Source organism: Lampetra planeri, chromosome 7 (genome assembly GCF_965212315.1).
Source record: "Lampetra planeri chromosome 7, kcLamPlan1.2.h2, whole genome shotgun sequence".
Lineage (NCBI taxonomy): Eukaryota > Metazoa > Chordata > Hyperoartia > Petromyzontiformes > Petromyzontidae > Lampetra > Lampetra planeri.
Genome location: NC_136113.1, coordinates 3836465 through 3861231, shown reverse-complemented (window position 1 = coordinate 3861231; position 24767 = coordinate 3836465). Strand labels below are relative to the sequence as shown.

Sequence of the window (24767 nt, the reverse complement as noted above, 5' to 3'; positions counted from 1 at the left end):
TTTTAACGTCAGGAAAATAGAAAAATTGACAAGCAATGTATCTTCTGAAATGAACCCACTAGTATTTCAGCAGTATATACCGCATACAATGACGAGCATGGAAAAAGGCACCAAAATTCAGTAGTGATCATGCTTGATGATGACCAAACTCCAGTTTCACCTGTTACCATATTCCAAGAGATAATTTCGTTTTATTTCACTGGTACTTTGTGTGTGGATCTCACCTGTTTTCACAAGACACATTCTATATGGAGCCACCACATTGGCAAACCCTCTAGTAAAACGACTTTATTAAGTTTTACGAGCAGTCGAGCATGTCATGTTTTATGCACGGTCAATTATTCACTTAACCATTAAAAGCTTGATGTACCATGTAAACCAATAGGCAGTGTAATGTCTAATAGAAATGGCATACTGTACAGTTTTGCAATGCCTTTATGTACAATTATTAGTTGTCACTGGAAGTGTAATAATAAAGTGGGATCTTTATAACGTAATGAAAATAGAAAATATGACAAGCAATTTATCTCCTCAAATAAACCCACACTATCGTGGTTCAGCAGCATATACAGCATATATGATGACGACCCAGGGAAAGGCACCAACATTATCTGGCTTGCAAACTCAAACAGAGATGTTGCTCTTAGTTCTTTCGGTAAAGTCACGTAGGTAAAAAATGAAATTCAAATTAATAAAAATAAAACAATAAAAATCACGACGTTTCGAAGACGGAAGCTTGTGTTGCCTCCGAAACGTCGTGATATTTATTGTTTTATCTTTATTAATTTGAATTTCATTTTTTACCTATGTGACTTTACCGAAAGAACTAAGAGCATGAATCCTTGCAGTCACGAAAGCTTCAAATCTAGAATCAAACACAGATGTTGCTCTTCACGGGTGACAGGGGAAGCGTACTTCTTGTAGACATCAAGTTCTCGGTTTCCCTACGGGTTGGGTAGGAAATCAAACAGATTTATCCTCACGAAAATTCATACTGTCTATTAACTTTTTTAAAGAATACATTTTTTTTTTCAATTCACAAAATTGCAGCCCACCTTTTATATTGGAAATTGCTCCAGAGGTTGCTGAGCGTTGGTTGAGAGCCTTGGCTCAGGTTCTCAGAGTTGTTGTGTTTTACAGGTTTTTTGCGGCTAAGGCCGCTGGCCTTGGCCTGGCCGAACATGCGGGGGCTGTGGCTGCCTCCAGAGAAGACCTTGCCTGCCTTCGACAGCCCCACACCCTGCGCAAAGCACATGTTGTTTTAATGGCGCACTTTGGAATAACTTGAATATTGTGCGAGATTTTGCAATGCCACGTAAAAATATCAACTCCTAACTAATCAATTATGATGGCAAGTGCAATTACTAAAAATATATAAGTTTGAAATTAAGTCTGAATTTTCCCAAAATTAGATTTCTATGTACCGATCTAAAATATGTAGATATACACAAGACATTTTATTTTAAAAAATTCAACATCTCACATCACTCTTCTTAAACATCTCACTCAATATACTTGTTAAATCTTTTGAACTCTCCTCTGTAAGATATGGAGCCATAGCTTTCACAATATGCAGTCATATGTTGAGAAGATAGTCATGAGAAATTAGTAGAGCATCTATAAAAGGATCACCCTGTATATTTGGCCATCATTATTCAGGTTTACATAAACATGTTAAGATTAACACTTTTTGTTATGCGTATGCTCTGGAAATGAGTGGCATTTGCTCTATTTTGAAACGATAAGAATGCAGCTGCTCAAGTTGGTGGCATTGCTGAAGTTAATTACACGATAATCATAGGACTGGAATTATTTGTAAAATTACCTTAAAATGCGGATTGGGTGGACAGCTTGTAAAATCCTGTGCAGGAGAGGTAACAATAATTCCTCTGGCAGGAGATTGGAGGCTGGCACGTGGTAATGATGGTGGGGAGGATGAGAGGGAGGCCTCATGGCCATCCTCAGTCTCACTCAGGTTGCCACCACCATCTCCTGCTGCCCGAGTCTGTAAACATCTTTGACCCATTTGAGCAAATGGATTTAACGTATTTGTGCTTGGTAGGTTCGTTGTTGAAACTGCTTCCTGTTGGGAAATAAAATGTACACCGCAATGTTATTACTGACGCATGCAGGAGACTCTTCAATATTGCGGGGGTTATGTTCTTTGAAAGTTCCGCGAAAGTAAAAACCACGATATTCAATATTTAAGCCTTACCTAAATAATGGGGTAAGGTACATGGCAACCAAAAAGGCACATCACAATTTAAACAAGTACTGTATGCCCAATAAACGAAAAACTAAATAACTGAAATGAACATGTAAAAACCCTATATAAAAAAATCTGTTTAGACAATAGTATAAATCCTAAATACTGTATTTATTGATGACGATGATCCAAAGCTTGTGTTTGTCCACGAGTGTGGGGCAGTAGTGTAGCGGTTAGCGCATTGCGCTACGAACCCGGCGACCGGAGTTCGATTCCCGCTCACAGCCAACACCAGTGATAATTATCTGAACCGGTCATGGGCCTCCCCTAGGTCGACTCCACCTAAAAAGAGTACCTAGTGTGATCTGTAAACATCACCACTGGGCAGATGAAACGGCGGCCAGGCATGGTGTTGGCCACCCACCCCCTCGTGTGCCGTGCCAGCCTTTATCGGTGCTCGCTATCAGCACTTACCCCAACAGTCTGTTAGGAGGTTATAATAGGGTTCTTTGTCCGCAAGATGCTTGCATGGCAAAGGTTGAGGTGCCACTGACTGCCTCATGTCCCTCGCCCGCCCCACGGTATCAGCCAATGATACAGTAGACTCGCAAAAGGCCCAAACGCACCCCCGCGCGAGATAAATTGGTATACAAAGAGGTTGACCGAAATAGGCCGAAACCGCGGACGTAAACCCGCGATATTCAAGGTTCTCCTGTGTAAAATAATGCATTATCACCTCATTTATTAACAAGGAAAATAAGTATAATTCAAACCTGTGGTTGCCTTCTAAAACGGCTAAGTTTGTCGATGGCAGAGTTGCTCTCTTGTGCATGTCTTGTCGTGCTCCCGGACCAACTGAAGGCAGTTGCAGTCACCTGCCGTGGCTGTGCACTGGATATTTTACTTTCTGTCATTGTGACATTCTCTGGAAAATTTGAAAGTGGTGACCCTTCATCTTGTGCTGAGGATGTCAGACAGTGTGTCTCCTTTAAGGGTGATGACACTTCTCCTGATTGGTTTGAACTGCCAGTTAGTTCTTGATCAACTGTTGCCTCCGATTGTCCTTGATCTTTACTAGACTTGACCTCGGTTTGACTTGGCGATAATGATTTTACCAAGTTTGGTGATTGTGCTTCTTCTTTTGATGGGTAGAAAAACCTAAAAAAAATATTAGACAAAATAACAGCTCACATTTTATTCCTGACAAAAGCCACGAGTGTGGGGCAGAGTACCTCCAAGACGGACGTACTCTGCAAACCCACCGGCTACTTTCAGAGATTTGTTCATGAAGCCATCTAGATATATAAACACAGACACAACTTCAACCGAGAGGATGGGTACAAACTGAGCAATCATTGGAAGGATGTTATTAACCAGGTAAAGTCTTAACTGACTGATGTTTCCATCCTACCTGCCTATGTCAGCTGTTATTTCGACTCTCTGTGTCTCTCTCTATGCCTCTCTCATGCTCACATGTCCGTTGCATTGCACTCTCTTGCCTTTGGATTGCACTCTCATGCTCGCATGTCTTTTGAATTGCACTCTCATACTCACAGGCCCTTTGGATTACACCCGTTGGGTTGCTCTCCTTTTCTTCAGTTACATGCTAATTTATAAAATTAACATAGCCACTTCCGTGCCCTCTAATTTCTCACATTAACATCATGCTAATCTCTCACATTAACATAGCCACTTCCGTGCCCTCTAATTTCTCACATTAACATCATGCTAATCTCTCACATTAACATAGCCACTTCCGTGCCCTCGTCTAGGCCGCTTTACTTCTTTTCTACAGTTACATGCTAATTTCTCACGTTAACATCACTAGCCCCGACCACTTATTTATGACCCTTAGGCTACACCCATTTCAAACCTTTTAAAACAGTCTGCCTCAGCAGCAGACCATGCTTTCCCACCTGATGACGGACGCTTGTGTTGCGCCCGAAACGTCGTTATTTATTTCATTTTATTTTATACCTACGTGACTTTACCGAAAGAACCAAAGAGTATGGATTCCTGCAGTCACGAAAGCTTCAAATCAAGATTAAAAGCTGTTAAATATGTTTAAATGTTGCTGAGAATCACCTGCTTCTTGTGCCAGGTGTGAACACAATTTCTTGCTGTTGATCCTTCTTGTTCAACAAGCGGGTGAACCTGCTCTTGTGATTGGAAACGTTGGAGCTGTGCTTCACTTGTTGCTGCTGAGAACATGATTGTTCACCCCCAACTCCACCCTCACTCAAGGGAAGGCTGTCTGTTACATCTGAGCTTTTGCACATTTTTTTGTTTCCGGAAAAGGAATACTGTTCAAGTAGGTCCATTTCCAACACCTTTGACTCGTCTGCGTGAAAACATTCAAAGCAGCAAAAAGATCAACATGCACAATAATGTACCGTTCACAAAAAAAACGTTGTAAACTTTTACAGGCATACAATAGATTTAGTTAACGAGATAAAATATATTTCCAATGTATGAACAGACTCATAAAAATCGACAAAATGTTTTCTAAGTGCAACACACCTTGCCTCTGCCTCTTGGAAGCCGCATCTGTCTTGCGTGACTTCATGAAAGACGCAACAATGACTCTCTCCTTCCCTTTCATGCAGCCACTCCTTTCTGGAAGTATCTGGTTCTTTGCTTTGACTGGGGAAGGACCATTGCCTGCAGAAACACCATCCTTGCCAGCAGGGCGGTATCTTTTGTCCCAAATGCTCAGCATGTGTGCATTACTGTCCACACGCTGTGAATTACGATACCAGCTGTGACTCTTCACAGCAACAGGCTAATGCCAAAACCAGAGAAAAGCACACGTTAACACAAATTATATTTCGACAAAAGTCCTCTGTTTGATAGGCAAACTGTTGAAATGTGCATGTGCATTACCTTGCTTGTGTCTGGATTGAAGTTATCTATTTTCATCATGTTGTTGATATCGATGTTACCCAGCGCAATCTGTAGGGCCTGAGAACTGTCGATCCATCTGTTTAATAGTATAATGTAAGGTCAAAGTACAAATATCATTTTCTTAGGTGTTGGAATGTCACTCACTTTTTTTCTGAATAAAACTTGATCAGTATTAATCTAGCACATAACCGAATAATGCTGGGCGCGATATCAGGCTTTGTTAATGTGGGCCTGTTTTCTTGTGAACAATGCTTTGAAAGGATACGCCCCTGCGTAGGACAGCTGGCTGGAGTCAAGATCCTCGGGATATGGGTTGAGGGGACACAGCTGCCGGGATATCGGGTCAAAAACGAGCTGGTAGCGGAAGGTGTTGTCAGCACGTACAAACCCCTCGATGTACTCCTCCGGCACAGTCACATTCATCTTAAGGTAATGGCCCATTTTTCGGATTACCTATTTTAAAGGAACACGCACACGCATGGGTACAGGAAAATTATTAATCTAATCATTAAAGTAATGTGTTGTCACAACAGAAAAAAAAAATCTAAATGGCTTGGCTGTGGACAGTACCTTCACTATATTGGGGTCATTGGACAACTTGAGGACCTTGCTGGCTTTCACCAGGCCAATGCCTGGAATGGAGGGCAGGTAGTCACATCCAGAGAGGATGCACATGTGGCGGAACTTCTCTTCTGTGAAGTAGTTGCCCAGGTGTGTAACACGGCCAAGTCGAGACCGAGAAATTTCAACTCCATTTCCTGACTGATCCATCTTGAGAATTACCTGGAAATCAAAACACGTTCGATTTGACCTCAGAAATAAATGTAGTTTTCAAAATTAAAGTCTTGATTGACATAAAACAACATAGGCTCTGTTGTTAAAAAAACCCAGCACCTTGTCGCATCCAAATGCAAGCAAATCTGAGTCTTCTGTGATGACTGCTTGAACGATCCCAGACCGGTTCAAGTAGGCAAGCTGTGCATCGGCCTCGTACGGAGCGACGATGCAGTCCACACCCCGGGCACGTGCTGCCTGCAGGGGTCAAGCACTTCACTTGTATACAACCTTCAAGGTATACAACTTGGAAAAAACTTGAGCACTCATTATATAGTACACATTGAGTGGAGCTTGGTTTGAAGATGTCCTGCGTGTGGTACCTTGATGACCTCTAGAGCCATCTGTGGGGTGACGTTGATGCAGCGTGTGAAGCAGGCACGCGCCTCTGACACTTTTCCTTCCCGCAGTAGCTGCTTGCCTTTCTGTAGATTCAGCTGTCGCCTCCTACACTCGCACACAATGGTGGCAATAGATTTAAATGTCATGTCTCGACATATTGCTGTTTCATTTGAGCATCTGCACTATTCAGAATCAGAATCTTAATTTAGACTGGAGGAATCCAATGAGCATAAAGCTCTTTACACGGATGTCCAGTACAGAAATAAGTCAGCCTACCAATGTATTCCATTCACCAATTGGAAGTAACCTGGAAGGCAGTACGGAACAGGTGTATGTGCATAGTAGAATCAGATAATATCGGAGATGCAGAGTATTTGTCAATATACTGTATTGTGCTTGGATAAAGCTCACACTTTGTCACTTAACACTTGGCTATCAAGCCCTGGCAGATGCTACCATGGCTTGATGGCAGATGCTGCCTTTTTATTCTTTGACACTCACTCTCTCCTCGATTTCTCCACTTCTTTCTTGGAGGGCAGCATGCAACCGTCAAACACCAGGATTGGTTTCACATCACAGCCCAGCAGCATCTCAATGAACTTGACGCAGTAGAACACATACCTGAACACAACGTGCATAATAATGTTACTCATTTTTTCTCTCTTCTAGTGGATGTTTTTTCTTTGACATTTACTTTACAATAACTGTAGTAATACTTGACACGTTTATTAATAAACTAGATTCAAAATTTTCGGTAAAGTCACGTAGAAATAAATAAAACATAGTAAACTTGGAAATATAATGCAATTCAACACAACACAGAGAGTCGGCCAACAAAACAGTCAACACCCTACCTGGTTGATTACATTCTTCCAAAGATTGCTACATTTGAGAAAGAGCCAAAACATAGACACGGAGACACACAGACAGACGCAAGCAGAGAGAGACTCACACAGAGACAAACAGAGAGAAACAAAAACATAGGCACACAGAAAGACGTCTCTGTGTTGAGACCTTAAATAGAGAGAGGGGGGCAGAGGGGGTTTGTGTGGAATTCCTGCCCATAGGGGACGGACGAACTGGACACTGGACTTCTGAACAAACAAGCACGGAGCGTTGCGTGGAATTACTGCCCATAGCGCCCGGAGGAGAGAATGGACGGTAGAAAGCAAATTTAGCAAAATTATTTAGTGAAATTATTAATAACCTGGGGGAAAGCTGTGGCACAATTGTTAGAGCACTTCACTATGAATCTGGTGACCCGTGTTCAATTCCCAGCCATGGCTGACATTAGTGGTGAGTGATAACTCAACTGATCCTGACTCTCTTCCCCCCTTCACCAACCTATATTAGCCAGCATGATTATGGTCATTCAAACCCAACGACCAAAAGGTGTGGAGAGTTCTTCATCCAGCAGTGGATTGACAAAAGGCTGTAAGTTGTTGTGTTGGGAGAATATATCAATACTCCATCATTCCTTACAATAAAAGTTAACAATCCATTCTAGTTTAGCTAAGAGGGTCTGTTTAGCAAGAGATGCATCTACGACAAAGTGATTACCTAACTTTGATTTGATTGAGCCAGTATACAGTGGCAGAGAAATGTATACCACGTTTGGATGGGCCTGCAAGTATGACTGCCAGGCTATAAAAATCCAAGAGGCCATAGGGTAGGGGTCAGCAACCTACGCTCCGGAGTCACGTACGGCTCTTCAAGGACTGCTTCGTGACATTATACACATGCATTGTGGTTCTTGAATTTTTTTTTAACCGAATACGTAAAAAATGGCTCTTGTTATTTTGATTACGGACCCCTGCCATAGGAGGTTCGTAAAGAGATGCAGTATGAGATTCGACGATGCATTCAATTGCACCCACACTACTCATCAGTTGTGTCATGTGGTTTGCATGGGCCCTGATGCAATTCATTAAATGGGACTTCCTGTCCAAATCCCCCTCTTCGTAGCGCAGTGCCTGGGTCCCTCTTACTCGTGGGACCTCGCGCAGCTTCACTGCCTCTGCAATCTCCAAAGCAAGCACATTTCCCTGCTGCTCACTATAGAGTAATGGAGTCTGTAATCGACTTTAACAAGTGGCCATGTAGAAAACGGAGCGATTTCGTCACTAGATCTAGTGACTTTTTTGGGTTTCCCTAGCAATAACACATTGTTCATAGAATTATGGAAAGATCTAGCAACACCACATTATGCAGAATTAAAAGTATATAGAGGATCCTGTATCATTTTACTATGTTTAATAATTGTCAAATTGTCTCGTGACCTATTTGATGACTTTAGAATATATAGTGACATGCCGAGACTTCAATACGGTTTGTGACTTCTGCTTTAAGGCATTTGAACACTGGAAACAAGTATAATAGTGTTTAGTTTGTTGTCATTCCCCCGCACTTCTGATTAGCACTGTTGTCTATGTACGGTGCGAAAGAAGTTCAACGTACATAATTTGGGATTTGTAACACACGGTTTTGACTCGTCAAGAGAACGCGAGAACAATCCAAGGATGGCCCGAACCCACAAATAAGATCTAGATTTGAAGTTTTCGTGACTGCAGGGATCCATACTCTTTGGTTCTTTCGGTAAAGTCACGTAGGTATATAATAAAATAAATCACGACGTTTCGGGCGCAACACAAGCGTCTTCGTCCGGCAGCACTCCACTCCCCCCCCCTCTCCTCCCTGCCCCCCCCCTCTCTTACCTATAACACATTCCTGCGGAGGGAGCTATGAGGAACGTTGGGTTGCTCCGTCAATGGCCAGGGTCAACGGCGGCGTGGTGTATTCTGCAGGCGGGCACAAGCCGGCGTGAGTAGGTTAAACGTTGAGTTTTATAAGGGCACCACGGGGTGACCAGCCCCTCTCCACCCAGCCCCTCTCCACCCAGCCCCTCCCCAGCCCCTCCCTGCAAGACGGACGGACATAATAATCCCGTGGGCTGGTGTAACCAGGAGGTTCCTACCAGTATAACCTCGTATTACGAGAGTCCTTCTACCCACTTCAGCAATTGTATCTTGCTGTGGTTGTCCCACCTGATGACGGACGCTTGTGTTGCGCCAGAAACGTCGTGATTTAATTCATTTGAGACCTACGTTACTTTACCGAAAGAACCAAAGAGCACAAACAGGATGGCTGCCAGAACGGGCGACCAAACAATTCCCCAAGATTTGTGGTCCTATAGGTGGGATGTTTGTCAGCAGTACTGGTTAGTGTTCTCGCCCTTGGCCAGGCGGTCCGCACACGCGAAGGCCCCCTTGTGTAGCCAGCAGTAGGTGTCCACGGCCACGGTCTGTCCGCGGTAGCGGCTCACGTTCATGGGCTCCGACGCCTCCTTCAGGAACTGCAGAAGCCCCGAGATCCCCATGGGGGACGGCGATGAGGGGACGGGGAGACAAATTGGGGGGCTGGGGAGAAAGGAGATGGAGTTAGGGCTGGGAGGAGGAGTGGGGGGGAATCTCAGGACAGAACAGTGGGACAATATGTCAGGTAGGGGACTATCAGAGATTCTAGTTTTTTCGGTAAAGCCACGTAGGTAAAGAGATAACGACGTTTCGGGCGCAACACAAGCGTCCTTCTTCAGGTGGGGACAACTTAGCGAAAGCACACCGCTTAAGCCCATCAGAGAGGAGACAAAGATAGGTGAGGGTAGGGGACAGTGGAGATAGAATGGAGACAGCCGAGACAGAAAACAATCGCGGGAGACAACGAACTTCATTCGCCGACGGTGCGCATCTGGACAACCGTTGTTGTGTATGCGGCAGTAAACAACGACGGTTCGAAATGACGAGAGCGCGGTACTGTACTGCAGTCGAGAGCCAGGCGTGTGTACCGAGCAGAGAGGTTGAACGGTGGCGATGAAAGTTGATGAAAAACAACGAGAGGTTGATGAATGGGCCTCGGCGCTGACGGGGAAGTCCCAAAAGTAGTTCGCGAGCGGAGATCGGCGCGCTATTGACTCGTGCCCTTGATTACAAACGCCGATAAAAAAAATAATTAATCTCACAGGCTCCGACGAGGCTCCGACGAGGAGCCTGTGGGTGATTGTTGTTATGTTTATACGGGAATATTAGTTGCGATCCGTCGTCTTTCTTGTATCCGTGTGTGGCTCTTGAGCAGTGACGCCGGGCTGAGATTACTGCGCGGTGACGTTCGCGCGCCAAATTTCCCGCGCGCCGCTCTCTGATTGGTGCAGCGGCGGCGGTGGCCACGCCTCCTCCTCCTCATTAACATAACGACGACAAACCCAACGCTGAAAACAATACACCGACGTATTAAATTAATAGTTGTGATAATAAGACAACGCCAGTGTTAGGGTTAGTTTTTATTAATTTAATTTTTGTCAATTTAAAATAATAACTCGCCCCCGGTAGCGACGTGGAGATTTCCCGTGGGGCACCGCGCGGGCAACGATGGCGGCGCGGCCTAGCGAAGGCGCGCGATAGGCGAGGCCTCGGTCTGCTGACAGCAGCGTTAGTCATCACAAGAGCTAAAACAACAAGAACAACGATTATTATCATCATCACTACAGCCACTACTACTCGCTGAGATGAATCCTCCGAACGTGCCACAGGAGCGGTTCGCGCCCGGGAACGGCGACTTCACGTTCGTGGCGTCGCCAGGGAACGAGGGTGAGCGCAGAGTTGACACGGCGAGGAGGGTTCAATGCGGAAAGTGATTTAGCGCCTCCTAAGTCATCGACTCGAGGCAACTGTTACACTCAAAGGTGGTCTGTGCGATCCGCCACTGTTACTTGGGTGTATCGGCGTCATCTCACAGGTTTTTCGCGCCGACCAACGTGGTGAAGTATGGTCAAACACAACCCCCCGTGACCTGAACGGAGTCAGGAAACCAGAATCCAGCAGTTTCCTTGTCCATCGTCTTCATGTCCCCTCGTCCTTATAATCTGTCTTCCTGGACTGGGCACTCCGCAGTTGTATCCCCCCTCTCTCCATGTCTGCACATCTTTCTGTTCATCTCTTGCTGTCTCACCTCTGTGCTCGTCTGTCACCGTGTCTCTCTTGCCTTCAAGACTCCCCGCACTGTCATGCCTATGCTTGTCCCCGTATCATCACATGCAATATCTACACTATGTAAGCAGAACTCTGTTCTGTTTCCACAAAAACATAAAATGTTTAGCTGCTGGATTTCCAACCCAATAATATCCAGCAACTATTGTTTAACCAAGAAAACTCTGGACCGGTTGTGTCCGACAGGGGAGGCTCATCGGAGTTCAGGGTAAACATTCTGCTGCGTTACCAGTTCTTGGCAATAGCATCCCATCAAAACTATTGGGCTTATTCAACGTAAGAAGCAATACAGTATCCCAACTCATGCGTTGTTGTGGACCATAATGGGTAAAAGTGTATGTGAACAGATTTTCTTTCTGTCTCCACTCAAGTGTTGGTTTTCCTCGCATTAGAACTCTCTCGGTTTAATCTTATTACCCGCATCGCCATCGCTGCCTTTGGGACTCCACATCTCACTGCCTTGTCTCTTCACCTGCCTGGCTTTTTTCTCAGCCTGCTTGTTGACCTATCCAACTGCTTTGCTATTTACTTTATTTCGCTAAGAGAAAGACATTGTTACTTCCAGATCTGAGTGGTAATATAGCAGCGGAGGACGTGAAGGTGCAGTTTGGTGAGGACGTGAAGACTGACTCCACCGCTACGACCTTCCTGCGCAAGAAGGGCTATGGCTGGCTCCTGGAGGTGGAGGAGGGTGATGAACCAGAAGACAGCAAGCCGCTTCTGTAAGCCTCAGTCATGGGTGTGTGTGATCAAAAGCCAGGACCGTGCAATCGTGATTTTCCACAATTGAAGAAAGTAACCCAATGAAGGCAATGTTTGTGAAAAGTGTTTATACAGTATAACTGTCTTCAAATAACCCCTCCAAGAGTGTTTGGGGGCAGTAGCATGACCCAGCGGTAGCACGTTTGCAACTTGTTGCAGGGATTTGCTGTTTGAACGCAGCAGGCCGCTCTGGTTATTAGTGTGGGTATATTAACCATAATTGACACCAGCCATTGTGCTGGTGTCAATTCTAAAATCATCTGCAAATTACTCCGTTGGTATTACTCGCAGCAATCATTGTCCCATACTGGCAGATTTTAGCCTAAGAGAGGTTTTTTGGGTTAGATCGCGTAAATATAAATGTTGTTAAACCCGTCACCACCTGACAGTCAATTTGTTAGGTTTGTCACATATACAAAATATGGTAATTAGTTATTAGTTCAGCACACCGGTGTGTTGGAGAGTAAACCCACAACATTTACAATTCGAGTACCGACGTGATTACAACCACCAGTCTGATCAGAGGAGAGCCAAAATTGTGGAGAAATCCTGTTTTAAAGATGGATAGATGTGATGTCATCACTTGTAAGCCAATCGGGTGCAAAGACCAGAGGAGGGAGGTTAATGTTCTCATATAAATTACAATGGATATCTATTATTGGTGGATTATTCACAGTTAATCAACGTACATAATGTAAAGCACATGTATGTACATTATGCCGTTTTTGGGTAAAAAAATCGCAATACCTGTTCTTAGCTGCTCACAGTAATCACCATCGACGTATGGTGATCTTGTATAGGCATGCAGTGTATTACTTGATAATATGATTCCATGCAGCACTAAACCTTTAACTATCAGAACGGTTAAAATCATTCTTATTTCTCTCTATTTCAATGGATTTTCTAATTAGTCTTTGCCAGTAGTAACTAGTTTTGCACTTCATTCATTTGAATGACTCTGTTATGATATCTGTTGTGCTGCACAGGGAGGAGCTTGACATCGACCTGAAGGATATCTATTACAAACTACGATGTGTCCTTATGCCATTGCCAGCACTTGGCTTTAATCGCCAGGTCGTGCGAGACAATCCTGACTTCTGGGGGCCACTGGCTGTGGTTCTCTTCTTTGCCATGGTTTCTCTCTATGGCCAATTCAGGGTAAGTTTCTTAAGTCTTCCTTTAGTTTTATCCACTTAATTAGTGAATATTTTTTTTTACTGAAATTACAATATTAACGTGACGTGTTTTTATTTTCCCTGCAGGTAGTTTCATGGATTATAACAATATGGATCTTTGGTTCCTTAACCATCTTCCTGTTGGCCAGAGTTTTGGGTGGAGAGGTCAGAACATAATACACTTGTTTTTTTATATTATATTTGAATTATGTTGCATTTGTGTCTTTAAGGTATATCAAAAGAAATAATCATTTTCTGTGTGCAGGTGTCCTATGGGCAGGTTTTGGGAGTGATTGGGTACTCTCTCCTGCCACTCGTAGTAATCGTGCCTATGCTGCTGGTGGTGACCTCTTTTGACTTTCTATCTGTTCTTGTCAAGGTAAGAAATTCATAATACAGGTTTTTTGGGTTAGATCGCGTAAATATAAATGTGTCGTTAAACCCGCCACCACCCGACAGCCAATTAGTAAGGTTTGTCACGTAAACAGAACATGCCAATTCGTTACTAGTACAGCACACCGGTGTGTTGGAGAGCAAAGCCACAACATTTACAATCTGTACGACGTTTCGCCAGTAATTACAACTAGTATCATCAGGCGGGAGCCAGATTTGTGGACAAATCCTCCTGTTACGTTCCTTAAATAGAGGGATACATTTAGAAATGTTAAATATATTTTCCAAAATGCTTCTTTTTTTCACAACATGATTATTAAATCGTGTTTTAAGTGTTTGTTTTTGTACTTTCAGCTGTTTGGTGTTTTCTGGTCAGCATACAGTGCTGCTTCACTTCTTGTTGGAGACGAGTTCAAGGCGAAGAAGCCTCTCCTCATCTACCCCATATTTCTACTGTACATTTACTTCCTGTCCCTCTACAGTGGGGCCTGAAATGTGTATATTTCACAACAGATGTTAAAAAAAAAATTAAATCATGTATGCCCTTGTTATCATGTATGTCTTTGTTACATGTATGCCCTTGTTACATTTAATTCAGTAAATAAATAAGGTTTTATGGCAAAGTTTGACAGATGCTGCAAATAATTCTACCTCGGTTTTTGCAAAATCCTCGCTTATGGTTTTGATCCTGATAGGTTAACATAAATCTTTGACCAAAGGAATCTGGAAACCCAAGGTGGAATTTATCGCAGCCCCAAAACTCATACAATCCGGGGTATAGACAGTTATTAATAGCAGTAACACTTGTATATAAAAAGTACGTTTAAGTACTTTTTATATACGTTTAAAGGGGGATAATTGAAACTAATGCAGACTAACTTTCTCTAAGAATATGGGGACAACCATTTTCTCTTGTAGTCCCAGAAAAACTGAATGGAAAATCTGTACTCATTGGGATTTACTCATCCAATACTCTATGCAGATATCATTCAGAATGTTTCGTTCGCCAGGATGTGTTACCATCATAAATGAATGACATTCTCCCACCCTATACAGATATGTGTAAAGAAGATATATTTTCTAGTGCTCTACTCTTAATAGTTCATGGTGTAATCATTGTGGTGCTTTGGTTTTTGTTTGTTTAGAAGTGCTTCAAAATTGTTGCATGGGTAAAGCACATTGCAGGTACAATATACAAAGGTATACAAATAAAAATTGCTGTCACTTATTTAATTTATGGGATTATTTTGGTAAATGTGTTCACATTAATTGCAAATGTTTATGTTGTAGCAGCTTTTTAAACAAACACGTTTTATTAGTAAATAGGTTAATATCTTGGTTCACTGGGATATTTTCAAAAATTCAGTCATTTGAAATATACACCAACATAACTAATCTGAGTTATAGCTAAGGGCTGAAGAAGAATAGTGCAATACTGAAAGTACAATATTGAAAGTACAATATTAAATTAGCAGGCAAATTATACATTTTATTTTTCAATCGAATATTCTTTCACTTGTTTCTTTACTGTAACATTGGTATCGATACTATAATTGCATTTTGTGCATCTGAGTCCGTTTTGCTTAACCCTAAAATATTGGTATGTACAATGTGATTAGTCTAAAAGATGAGAGTAATGTTTAGTCAAAAGTACAGAATATTACTTTCGCCTTTTATTATATGCATACAATATACTGTACTTTGCAAATGTTAAATGATCATTTTTATTTCCATTGAATGGGACTCGGCAGGTTAAGAACCCATGAATTGTTTACATATGTATACAGCGAGATGCATTTTGTATATGATCCGTAATGTTTATAGTTGTTTTGGGTTTGTATACATATACATGTTTGTATACATATGAAGAATTCCTCCTTCTGATTCCTTATTTCATTTTGGTGTATTAAAACTAATAAAGGAATGGGAAATAAACTCCAAATTACGTGTCGTACATTACCATGTTTTACGAAATAGTGAAACATGCATGAGTACAACAAGCCAAGTTACAGTAATCTTTGTCAAAGTAACACACTCAATTAGTTAAACACCGTTTTATAATCTCGTCTTCCACATAGTTCAGAATCAGAATATTTATACTGAAGGAATTTGATGAGCTATCAAGATATTTTTCACATATGTCCAATAAGGGCTGTTAAGAACGTTACAACGGTACAAAAACATGATAGTGCAAAGTACAAGAAAGGTAAACAAATCTTCCAAACATACAAATAAAGCGATACCATCCCCATCCTACCTCGGCAAAGCCCACTGAGGTATTAACTTTTTTTCCATAAGTGACCTGGCCACATGATAGCTCACCAAAGTTGCCCATCATTTGGACATTTCTAGCACTAAAATAATCTAAATGACCTTAATGCATGTTTCTAAACGTGGAGGGAAAACACCGGAGGTTGTGTATCATTACCACAATAGTGTTTACATTTGTGCATCTTGTACCAAAGCCGTTCTCGCTTCCACTGCACTTGACAAAGGCTTTTTTTCCAGCTGTGGAATATACTTATGCATCTATGTTCATCACACACCTGAGTGGTTAATCCTATACACGTGTTTAAAGAGCCCTGCAAATATGCTTATGCTTCCAATACGACGCTACATTTGGGGAGCAAAAATGTAGGAGCATAGACATACAGTGCAATATATTTTTAAGTCCTTTATATTAAGTTCACTTGCTTGCGTGCTTACGACCGTGCAAATCTTTCGGTCGTTTTTTTAACCCACTTCCCGTGATCCAATCGGGCTGACATTTGCACACAGACTCGTGCGTGACAATGTATTTTCGTGAAATTTTTTTTCCAAAATTTTCCACTTTTTAGGAATTTTTTTTTTATATTTAATTACCAATTGCTTAATGGTGGCATGCAATCATCTGACCCATAGGTGGCAGCCATCTCAAGCCAGAGGACGAGAGGACTCTAGCCGCCACGCATATAAAGGATTTATAGTGAAAAACTTTGTTTTTACGGGTTAATTTTTTGTGCACTGCCTTTTTCTGCCAACTTTGTAGCTCTGCAGCCTATAACATGTTGGGTGCCTAGTGGTCACACATCCAAGCCCTATTCAGTTTCACGCCTGCTTAGCTTACAAGTTTTGATGAGATTGATTGCATTCCGATAAAACAGGAAACTTAGGCAACTACTAACCTCTCGGCCAAAAACTGAGGTTTGTTTCAGGGTGGTTCAAGTAATTATTGGACTTCGCTCAGAGGAAAAAAAAAGTTTTAATTGGAAGATCATGGCAGCTCTATCTCTCAACATAGTACAGTATCTATTGATGGTACAACACGTCCCCCACTGATGTACAAGTGCCTGAATGCCTACAGTAGGGGTGGCAGACCTTTAACAGACCAAGAGCCACAAAGAACCCAGGAGTTCTGCAAAGAGCTTATTTATATATCTTAAATTCATTATTTTTTGCTACTGTGATGGCATGTTCTGTGTTATGCCCATTCAATAGAGCCACGTGTGGTGGATTAAAGAGCCGCATGCGGCTCAGGAGACGTCAATTGACCACCACTGGCCAACACCATCGAAAGAAATGTCCCCACTTGAACCATTTGTGGACACATTTGAACTCGACTGGAATTGTTGGCCACACAAGTGCATCTTCGAAAGAGCAACACACATCGCTGCGAGCCAAGTCTGGATAATAACGGACGTCCACCAATCCCTGTTCATTCGTGGATTGTTGTCAGTTTGAGCTCCTGTGGTCCATGGTACATCGGGGCCAATTGAAAACTCTTCATGGACCACATTCGATCTCCACAAATGAGCTGGGTTAACGCAGAGCTGGAGATCTTCAAGGGAAATGTCGAGGTAACGGATGTTGGGTATTTTTCGCCCCACGAGTACAGAAAAAGGTTGTGCTGACTTTGTTTTGTCGCAACAGATTTTTTTTTTTGGATTTGCTTTATTCTTGGATATAAATTCAGTACAGTATAAACTTAACCGACCTATACGGCACATATGCGTCATATGTGCCGCGGATTAGAGGATCCGCGTCATGGCTCCCCTTTATGTAAACGCGGATCATTGTATTTCTGCTGCGAAAGCATTTGCCAGCCCAGCTGTATCTTATTAAGCGTGCCTGACTGCTGAAGACACACTGAATGTCGAAACCGATCCAGAGTTTGCCTTTCTTGAACCAATGTTGCCGAAATGATGCACTCCCCGAAGGCCGTGTGACTGATGTGTCCATAGTATAGTTTTTCTTGCGTTAGATCGTGTAAATATATCGTTAAACCCGCCACAGCCAATTAGTAAGGTTTGTCACGTAAACAGAACATGCCAATTCGTTACATTTGTAAATGTTGTGGATTTGCTCTCCAACACACCGGTGTGCTGTACTAGTAACGATTTGGCCACGTTCTGTTTACGTGACAAACCTTACTAACTGGCTGTCGGTTGGTGGCGGGTTTAACGACACATTTTTACCCGATAAAACCTCTCCCAAAAAACCTCTTATTATGGATGATAGTGCTCGCGAAAGCCTCCTACGTATTAAACCGACTGATGCGCGTTCACTTGAACCGCGTCCGGGAGTGTGTGCCGCTTCCGTACACATCGATGGGGCACATCAACCCCGGTGCCCAGCAAGCTCGCTGTTGTGATTGCGTGGCGCAGGAGACCCCGGCGCGGCTCGGCTCCGGCTGTGGAGTGCGTCAAGGCGTGCCGGGCGGATTGGTTTGTCCTGCACGTGAAAGGGGGAAGCTGTCAACATTGGCTCTGTGGCTACTTGACGTTTAGGCCGACGTACACTCGCATAACACATCGGAAATACGTATCCATGATTTAATTGCTTAGTTTTTTTTCTGTATCTGGTGCCGGTGTGTGAGAGTCACGCGTGAAAAAAAAGCATTCGCTAAATTAAAAAAAACTGAAGCGATGTTGACACAAAATACGCGCACGTCACGTGGTGACAAGCTACGTGAAGTGGGGCGCATGATCGATCTACTTTATCGATCGATGCTATTTGTTGACGCATTCCGCCTCAAGCTGTTTTACAAGAAAAGCTGTACCCCTTGAACTCGCGGGTTAATGAATAATAAAGCAAGTTAATTCAAGAGTCGCGACATTTCCTCCCACCCCTGCCAGCGCCGGTCACCACGCGTCCACAACGCGTGCTTGTCACGCCGCTCCGCAGGTGGCGTGCGATGTGACAGGCGCGGCCATCTTACTAAGGGAGGGGGGGGCGGTTGCGAAACTCCTGACAGCGCCGTGACACAGCACGCCTCGGAGCGCTGCAGAATAAATTATGTTAATGTTGAAGATAAGCCAATCGGCGTGAAGGAGCGGCCTAATGTGGGCGCGCGACAGAATTAATGATAAATTATGTTAATAATGAAGGAAGCCAATCAGCGCCCACATTAGTCGGCCGCTCGACGCCGATTGGCTTCCTTCTACATTAACATAATATATCATTAATTCTATGGCGGATTAATTGTAAGCCATTTGAATTTCGATTTAAAGCTTTCATGACTGCAGGGATTCATCTTCTTGGTTCTTTCGGTAAAGTCACGTAGAAGGGAAATAATAATAAAATAATAAAAATAAAACGTAATAAAATAAAATTCTCACGACGTTTCGGCCACAACGTCGTGAGAATACCGAAAGAACCAAGAATATATTCGTGTTTCTTTCGGTAAAGTCACGTAGAAGGGAAATAATACAATAATATAAATATAAAACAATAAAAATTCTCACGACGTTTCGACTGCAACACAAGCAGTCATCATCAGGTGTGAAATCCACAGCAAGAACATTTTCTTGAGAATTTTGTTTTATATTTTTATTATTTTATTATTTCCCTTCTACGTGACTTTACCGAAAGAACCAAGAATATGAATCCCTGCAGTCACGAAAGCTTTAAATCAAAATTTAACCAAGAAGATATAGCCCATGAGAATAGAGCCCCGCCCCACCAACAAATCCCTCCCCCACCCAACATGGCCTAAAGAAGTCGCTCGCTCGCCCACGTCACCGCCTCTCGGGCTTGTGGGCGTATCCGACGGAAGTGACGTAACGCGCAAGAGGCGGGGCTAGTGGTGGGGGGTGGGGTCAGACGGTCACGGCCCGTGGTCCGCAGCGAACATGGCCGCGGCGGAGTGGGTGGTGACGAGCGATGGCTGCCTCCGGTGCGAGGAGGGCCTCCACGGCTTGGCCTACCACCCGTCCCTCAACGCCGTGCTCGCCGTCACCCGCAGCGCCACGGTCAAGGTCATCGACGGCACGTCGGGCGCGCTGCTGCAGGTGTCGGGGCTCAACGGTGAGTGCGGCCCAGTGTTGAGGAAGAGGCGAGGAGGAAGGGGGGGGTGGAGGAGTTCGTCTCCCGCCGCTCTTCCGCCGCTCTTCCGCGTCGGCCGCTCGCTCGCACGGCGCGGGTCTCTGCGCGATGCCGGCCTCTGTCTGTCTGTCTCTCGCTTGTCTCCTGCCTCGGTGTCTCTGCCGTGTCTCTCTCCGTGTCTCCCCTGGCTCTCTCACGTTGCGTGTGTGTCTGTCTGTGGGCTCGCCTTCCCTGCCACTTTGGGCCCTCTCGACTCGGGTGCTCTCTCCCCTCTTTATCTGCCTGTCACTCGTCTTCTCGTGAGGCTCATCTCACGATCGCTTATCTCTCCCCGTCCTCGTCTCTCTGTCTCATCTCTCACGTATTATCGGTCTCCCTGTTCCATCTCTCGCGTATTTTCGTCTCCCTGTATCTTCGTTATCCTCTCATCTCCTGTCCTATCCCTGTCTCAGCATCGTCTCATGCCGGTATTTTTTATTTCCTCTTTTCAGCTTCCCTCTCACAGACTTATCAGTCTTGTTTATCCCCTCGCTTTTTTCCACTTTCACTGTCTCGTTTCCCGCCTTCGTCTCTCTTGTGTTTAACTCTTCCCCCCCCCCCATCTACGTCACCTTTCCACTCTCGCATTCCCACTGAAGATTTTCGCCGCTTCCTTCCCCTGCCCTGGTCTTTTCTTCTAGTGTTAGTCGCCTCCACGCCTCTCAATCCCCAGTAATCGTTCCCCCCCTCTTACAATTCCTCCCTGCCCTCTTCCCTCCATTCCTCCATCACTTCTCATCCCCACTTGTATCCGCCGTCTGCCTCGTGCCCTCCCCTCTCCACCTCTCTGCCGGCCGCGCCGTCCACCGACAACACGACGAGGCTCTTCGCTACCGTCGGTCCACCGCTCCTTGGCCCTAGCCTCAGACGAGAATGAGGAAGACGTGGCTGTGACGAAGCCACTACCACCACCATCGCAATACCTCTTCCTCCCCATTGAGTTTCAGCGGCCGCGCTCCAGGCCGCAGGGCGTCGTTCACTCCCGAACCAGGGCGGACCCGGACCCGGCGCCGGCCCCAGACCCGGCCCCAGACCCGGCCTCAGACCCGGCCTCTGGGCCCAGTTTGAACCGCGTTATTCATTATTGACGGCATCTTGCCGCGTCGCGTTTACGACCTCGCCACCCACCACCCACGTGTAGATTGAGATATGCCGCTTCGATCTGGACCAAAGAGCCCTCCTGCTGGTGGTGCACGCTGCTTTGTCTCCGCGCTGTCACTTTTTTTTAACCTTTGTTGCGTGGTGTGTATTTGGTTGCAACATATTTATGAATTTCTCTAATACGGCGCTTCACGGGCTGGTGACATGATTTCCTGAATTGAAAATCAATGTGGAGTGTTCACGTGCACATACTGTCCTTTACGACATGGCTTTAACTGCGTGCGTGGTGAGAGGAAGACGCATTTAGACTGCACAATCCCATGTTTATTGGCAAGCCATTGAATGTAACATTCCAGAAACACCGGGATGATGGCACTGCTCGAGTTCACATCCCAGCGGGTGGTCGATTCATCCCATCATCTCACTGGTTGATAAAAAATAAGTACGCCTTTATCCAAAGTCAATCGTGGGCATTTTGTGTAATTCTTGGATATGTTGTGGTAATATGCAATTTTCGTCATCGGCTCAGAGCTTCCAACAGAGGCAAACACCGTCATGCACGTGTTTTGAGAATAAAAATACTTAATTTTTTCATAACATGAGAATTATTCTAATTTTGTTGATATAACAATGGCAGTTATAAACAAAGGCTATACCTTAATGTTTAAAATCCATTCCAAGAATGTTATATTTATAGTTTCAACACAAGATGTTTATATAATGATTGATATAGTTCGCTTAAAGTGTCAATTACTGTTGCGGTAAACTCCCCATGAAACTAACTTCCCAGATATCAGATATAGACACATCTCTTCGTTTGCTTCGATTGTCTTCTCTGAAGGTCAACTTCAGTTCCATAACTTATAATCATTGGTTCTAAATTCTACTCGATGTAAGCAAGTGTTATTTATGATCATAAATTATTATCTATACACTGCTGGATAAAGTCCTTCCCAAGCAGTAGCTATCTCTTGGTCACGCAATGCAACAATCCATCTTGCTCCTGCACAACCGATTTCATCGCTCCATCCCCGTATTGGACATCCCCTCAAGCATGTGCCCTCCTTTGCCTGCCACTCTTGTCATGAGCCTAGACCACTGGCCATCATCCCTTCTCCTCTTCTAACGACATATCATGCCCTAGCCCACTTACATTCCTCAAAGTCAACAAGATATCTTGAACCGGCGTTCGCTCTCTGGTCCGCGTGTCTCGGTGTAATTCCTAGCAGGTACTGCTTTCCATGGTTTTATTTTCAGCTTTGTAATTTTTTTAGCAATTTCCAAGTTTCTGATCCATATAGCAGGTAATATAGAATGCACAATACGTTTCTTTTTATGTAAATTGGTATGTTGATTTCCATTAACTTCGGTTTCCCAAGCCAGTGTTGACCACGGAATGTATATTATTGCATGTGCTGCAACGTATGTGTGAAGATTAACTCCCAACTTTTTTTTCTTATATTATCATTTATTGGCTGAAAACTTTTGTACTGTGATAGGATATCCAATTAAGACTGTTTTTAAGACCGGTTTAACCTAATTTTAGTATAATAAGTGCCTTCTTTTGGCAGCATGAGCCATAGGCACATGTACCAAATGCTAAACTTTGTGTGTGCTTTATAGTCAGATTCTACAAGCATGGTTATAATTTAAACCTTTGAGTTCAGAAATATAAGTAGATGGTCTTATTTTGGCCTCTTTAGTATTCTCATCTATTGAATTATAAGTTCATAAACATTAGAGTGTCGTTCGGTTTATGACCTAGGGACTTTACATAACCTTCACTTGACTGTTGTCATGCGTGTGGTTACTATGCTTGGGGTTTGATGTCACGACATACATCTATACTGCATCATTAGGTGCCTAAGATATGGCACCAAAACATGCCTCTAGTTAAGTAATTTTCAGGAACACCAGCTGGAGTGTATGGCCGTTTGGTCCATATCCACGGTGCCCCACTATTGATGAGACGGTGGCCATGCTTGACTCAAGCCAATTCGACACGTTGGTGTCGTGACATCACACATGGCTTGTGATTCCTAGATTACTCGGCCGTTTGCACTGAATGTGGAGCTTGATGCGTTTCATATGAAGGTCATCATGTCTAGGCATAATGGAAAAGTTTGAAAGGCGAGATGATGAGCCATTATTTTTGTTTTGTCATTACAATATGTAACGTGCTCACTGCACACTGTTAAACTTAGCTGTGGTAAAATGTATTTAAATACAGACAAACATTTGTTGGTTGTGCATATCCCTTAATCATTTACGTTCATACCTAGGCAAATGTGTTTGTGGTTATGTGGTGAGTGTAAATTATGTATTAAGGTGTCAAGTGTATGGCAATTGTTAACATCCTAAATTTAGACTATTGTGAAGATTCATGCCATGGAAAATCTACCTCTAAATATGAGGCCAGATTTTCTATGTTATTGTTAATAAAATTTCAGTATTACTATTTCATACATTAAGTATATTTATTCTAGAGTTCTTAGGTCGTTATTGTTGTAAGAGAAGTCAAGATTTATCACGGGATGTTATAACTTTTATTCACATAGTAAACCTATGCATAAGACCAATTCCAGGAAAATTGTAGTGTTGTTTTTTAATATTGCTACTGTTGGTGGCCAAATGAGCTCTCCCGCGCAGTAGTTGGTACCGGCATATATTAGAGAATAAGAAACTGGTTCTTGGATGCCATAGGCGGCGAGGTAATTTGTGTGAGGAAAAGTTCAACCAGAGTGCAGTAACAAAAGTACTCACTATTGCAATAGCAATAAGTGGATATCATAAATAATGTATTTTATTTCTGAGAATGGCTTGCACATCTCTAAAGGTATTGTCAAAGTCGAACTGCTTTTAACCAACATGACTTTTTTTTTGCCTGTGTTTTACACATTTTCTATATATGATGGCTTAGTTAATTTGTAATTTACCATTGTAGATTGTTCTACCTTTGGGCTTACAAACATTTGCCTAGTATGCCCATCAACCGATGATGTAATGTCAAATTAAATAGTTTATCCAATGCAATTGGCATCAAGACTACCTAAATTAAACTGCATCGCAAGATGCCGTACAGAAACAGTGGGAATATTTATTTTATAGATATGCAGTCAGCCGGAGGTAGAGGCAACAAGGAATATGTAAAGTTGAGACTTGAATAGGTTCAGGGAGTCTGGCATTGATGGTTGGTGGAAGGAATCTCTCTGGGGGCAGCAGAGTAGAATGAGCGACATGCTGAGGAGAAAGATTGACTGGAGATTTCAAAATACTCTTTTTGTTTGTTGGAGATGTTGAGTGATCTTCAAATTAATTTTGGATGCTCGTAGAGGAATATGAGTATTGGAGTGATGTCTCACTACCACAACTATTTCACTCGAGTTGTGGTAGTGTTTTTTTTTACTTGGTAAGTAATTGTTCTTAATTAGTGAACTTGTTTTAATACTTACGACTGTTATAATTGCGTATAATTCATTTGACAGGGCTACAGAGCATGATGTATACATGTTTCTTGACACATCATTGTCTTAATCATTATGGTATTCAATCTTCATTTATCGTCTGCCTGCATTCCTGATTGTGAATTATTGATCCCATGAATGTATGCTGCTGTTTTTTTTTATTACAAAGTGAAACCATCTGTCTTCCACTTTTGGTCCACATCTC

At 43.3% G+C, this 24767-nt stretch overlaps 3 protein-coding genes across 9 annotated transcripts in view; 2 read left to right on the top strand and 1 right to left on the bottom strand.

Moving 5' to 3' along the window:
• Positions 1 to 273: 273 nt before the first annotated feature.
• EXO1 (exonuclease 1) lies at positions 274 to 10445 on the bottom strand. Of its 2 annotated transcripts, XM_078595983.1 has the most exons (14): positions 10128 to 10445; positions 9502 to 9702; positions 6788 to 6907; positions 6268 to 6391; positions 6005 to 6142; positions 5681 to 5893; positions 5376 to 5563; positions 5090 to 5186; positions 4727 to 4988; positions 4292 to 4547; positions 2980 to 3364; positions 1826 to 2083; positions 1056 to 1240; positions 274 to 944 (listed from the first exon to the last, which is right to left on the bottom strand). In XM_078595983.1, the coding sequence occupies exons 2-14, from the start codon at positions 9660 to 9662 to the stop codon at positions 872 to 874; spliced, it is 2460 nt and encodes an 819-aa protein (XP_078452109.1). In that variant the 5' UTR covers positions 9663 to 9702; positions 10128 to 10445; the 3' UTR covers positions 274 to 871. The 2 variants fall into 2 exon arrangements, with proteins under 2 accessions (XP_078452109.1, XP_078452110.1); XM_078595984.1 differs by lacking the exons at positions 9502 to 9702; positions 10128 to 10445 and adding an exon at positions 9001 to 9082.
• Positions 10446 to 10537: 92 nt separating this feature from the next.
• Positions 10538 to 15590, top strand: YIPF4 (Yip1 domain family member 4). The gene is made up of 6 exons (XM_078595985.1): positions 10538 to 10926; positions 11891 to 12047; positions 13074 to 13245; positions 13350 to 13427; positions 13528 to 13641; positions 14010 to 15590. Exons 1-6 carry the CDS (start codon positions 10845 to 10847, stop codon positions 14145 to 14147), a joined length of 741 nt encoding a protein of 246 aa, XP_078452111.1. The 5' UTR covers positions 10538 to 10844; the 3' UTR covers positions 14148 to 15590.
• Positions 15591 to 19739: 4149 nt separating this feature from the next.
• Positions 19740 to 24767, top strand: part of BIRC6 (baculoviral IAP repeat containing 6) — a 149468-nt gene continuing 144440 nt past the window's right edge. For all 6 annotated transcript variants that reach the window (XM_078595979.1, XM_078595981.1, XM_078595980.1 and 3 more), the window contains exon 1: positions 19740 to 19940. In XM_078595979.1, coding sequence (XP_078452105.1) covers positions 19766 to 19940 — 175 coding nt within the window. In that variant the 5' untranslated portion in view covers positions 19740 to 19765. The remainder of the gene's footprint in view (positions 19941 to 24767) is intronic.

What these genes read in the sequence shown, in the direction of transcription:
- EXO1 (XM_078595983.1), bottom strand. Translation starts at nt 9,662, where the DNA reads ATGGGGATCTCGGGGCTTCTGCAGTTCCTGAAGGAGGCGTCGGAGCCC. An exon ending in CAGCTGTCCTACGCAGGGGC is followed by an intron (nt 5,187 to 5,375) that starts GTATCCTTTCAA and finishes ACTATTAAACAG; the next exon opens with ATGGATCGACAGTTCTCAGG. An exon ending in ACACCTGGCACAAGAAGCAG is followed by an intron (nt 3,365 to 4,291) that starts GTGATTCTCAGC and finishes TATTTTTTTTAG; the next exon opens with GTTTTTCTACCCATCAAAAG.
- YIPF4 (XM_078595985.1), top strand. Translation starts at nt 10,845, where the DNA reads ATGAATCCTCCGAACGTGCCACAGGAGCGGTTCGCGCCCGGGAACGGC. An exon ending in GGCGTCGCCAGGGAACGAGG is followed by an intron (nt 10,927 to 11,890) that starts GTGAGCGCAGAG and finishes TGTTACTTCCAG; the next exon opens with ATCTGAGTGGTAATATAGCA. An exon ending in CCAGAGTTTTGGGTGGAGAG is followed by an intron (nt 13,428 to 13,527) that starts GTCAGAACATAA and finishes TTCTGTGTGCAG; the next exon opens with GTGTCCTATGGGCAGGTTTT.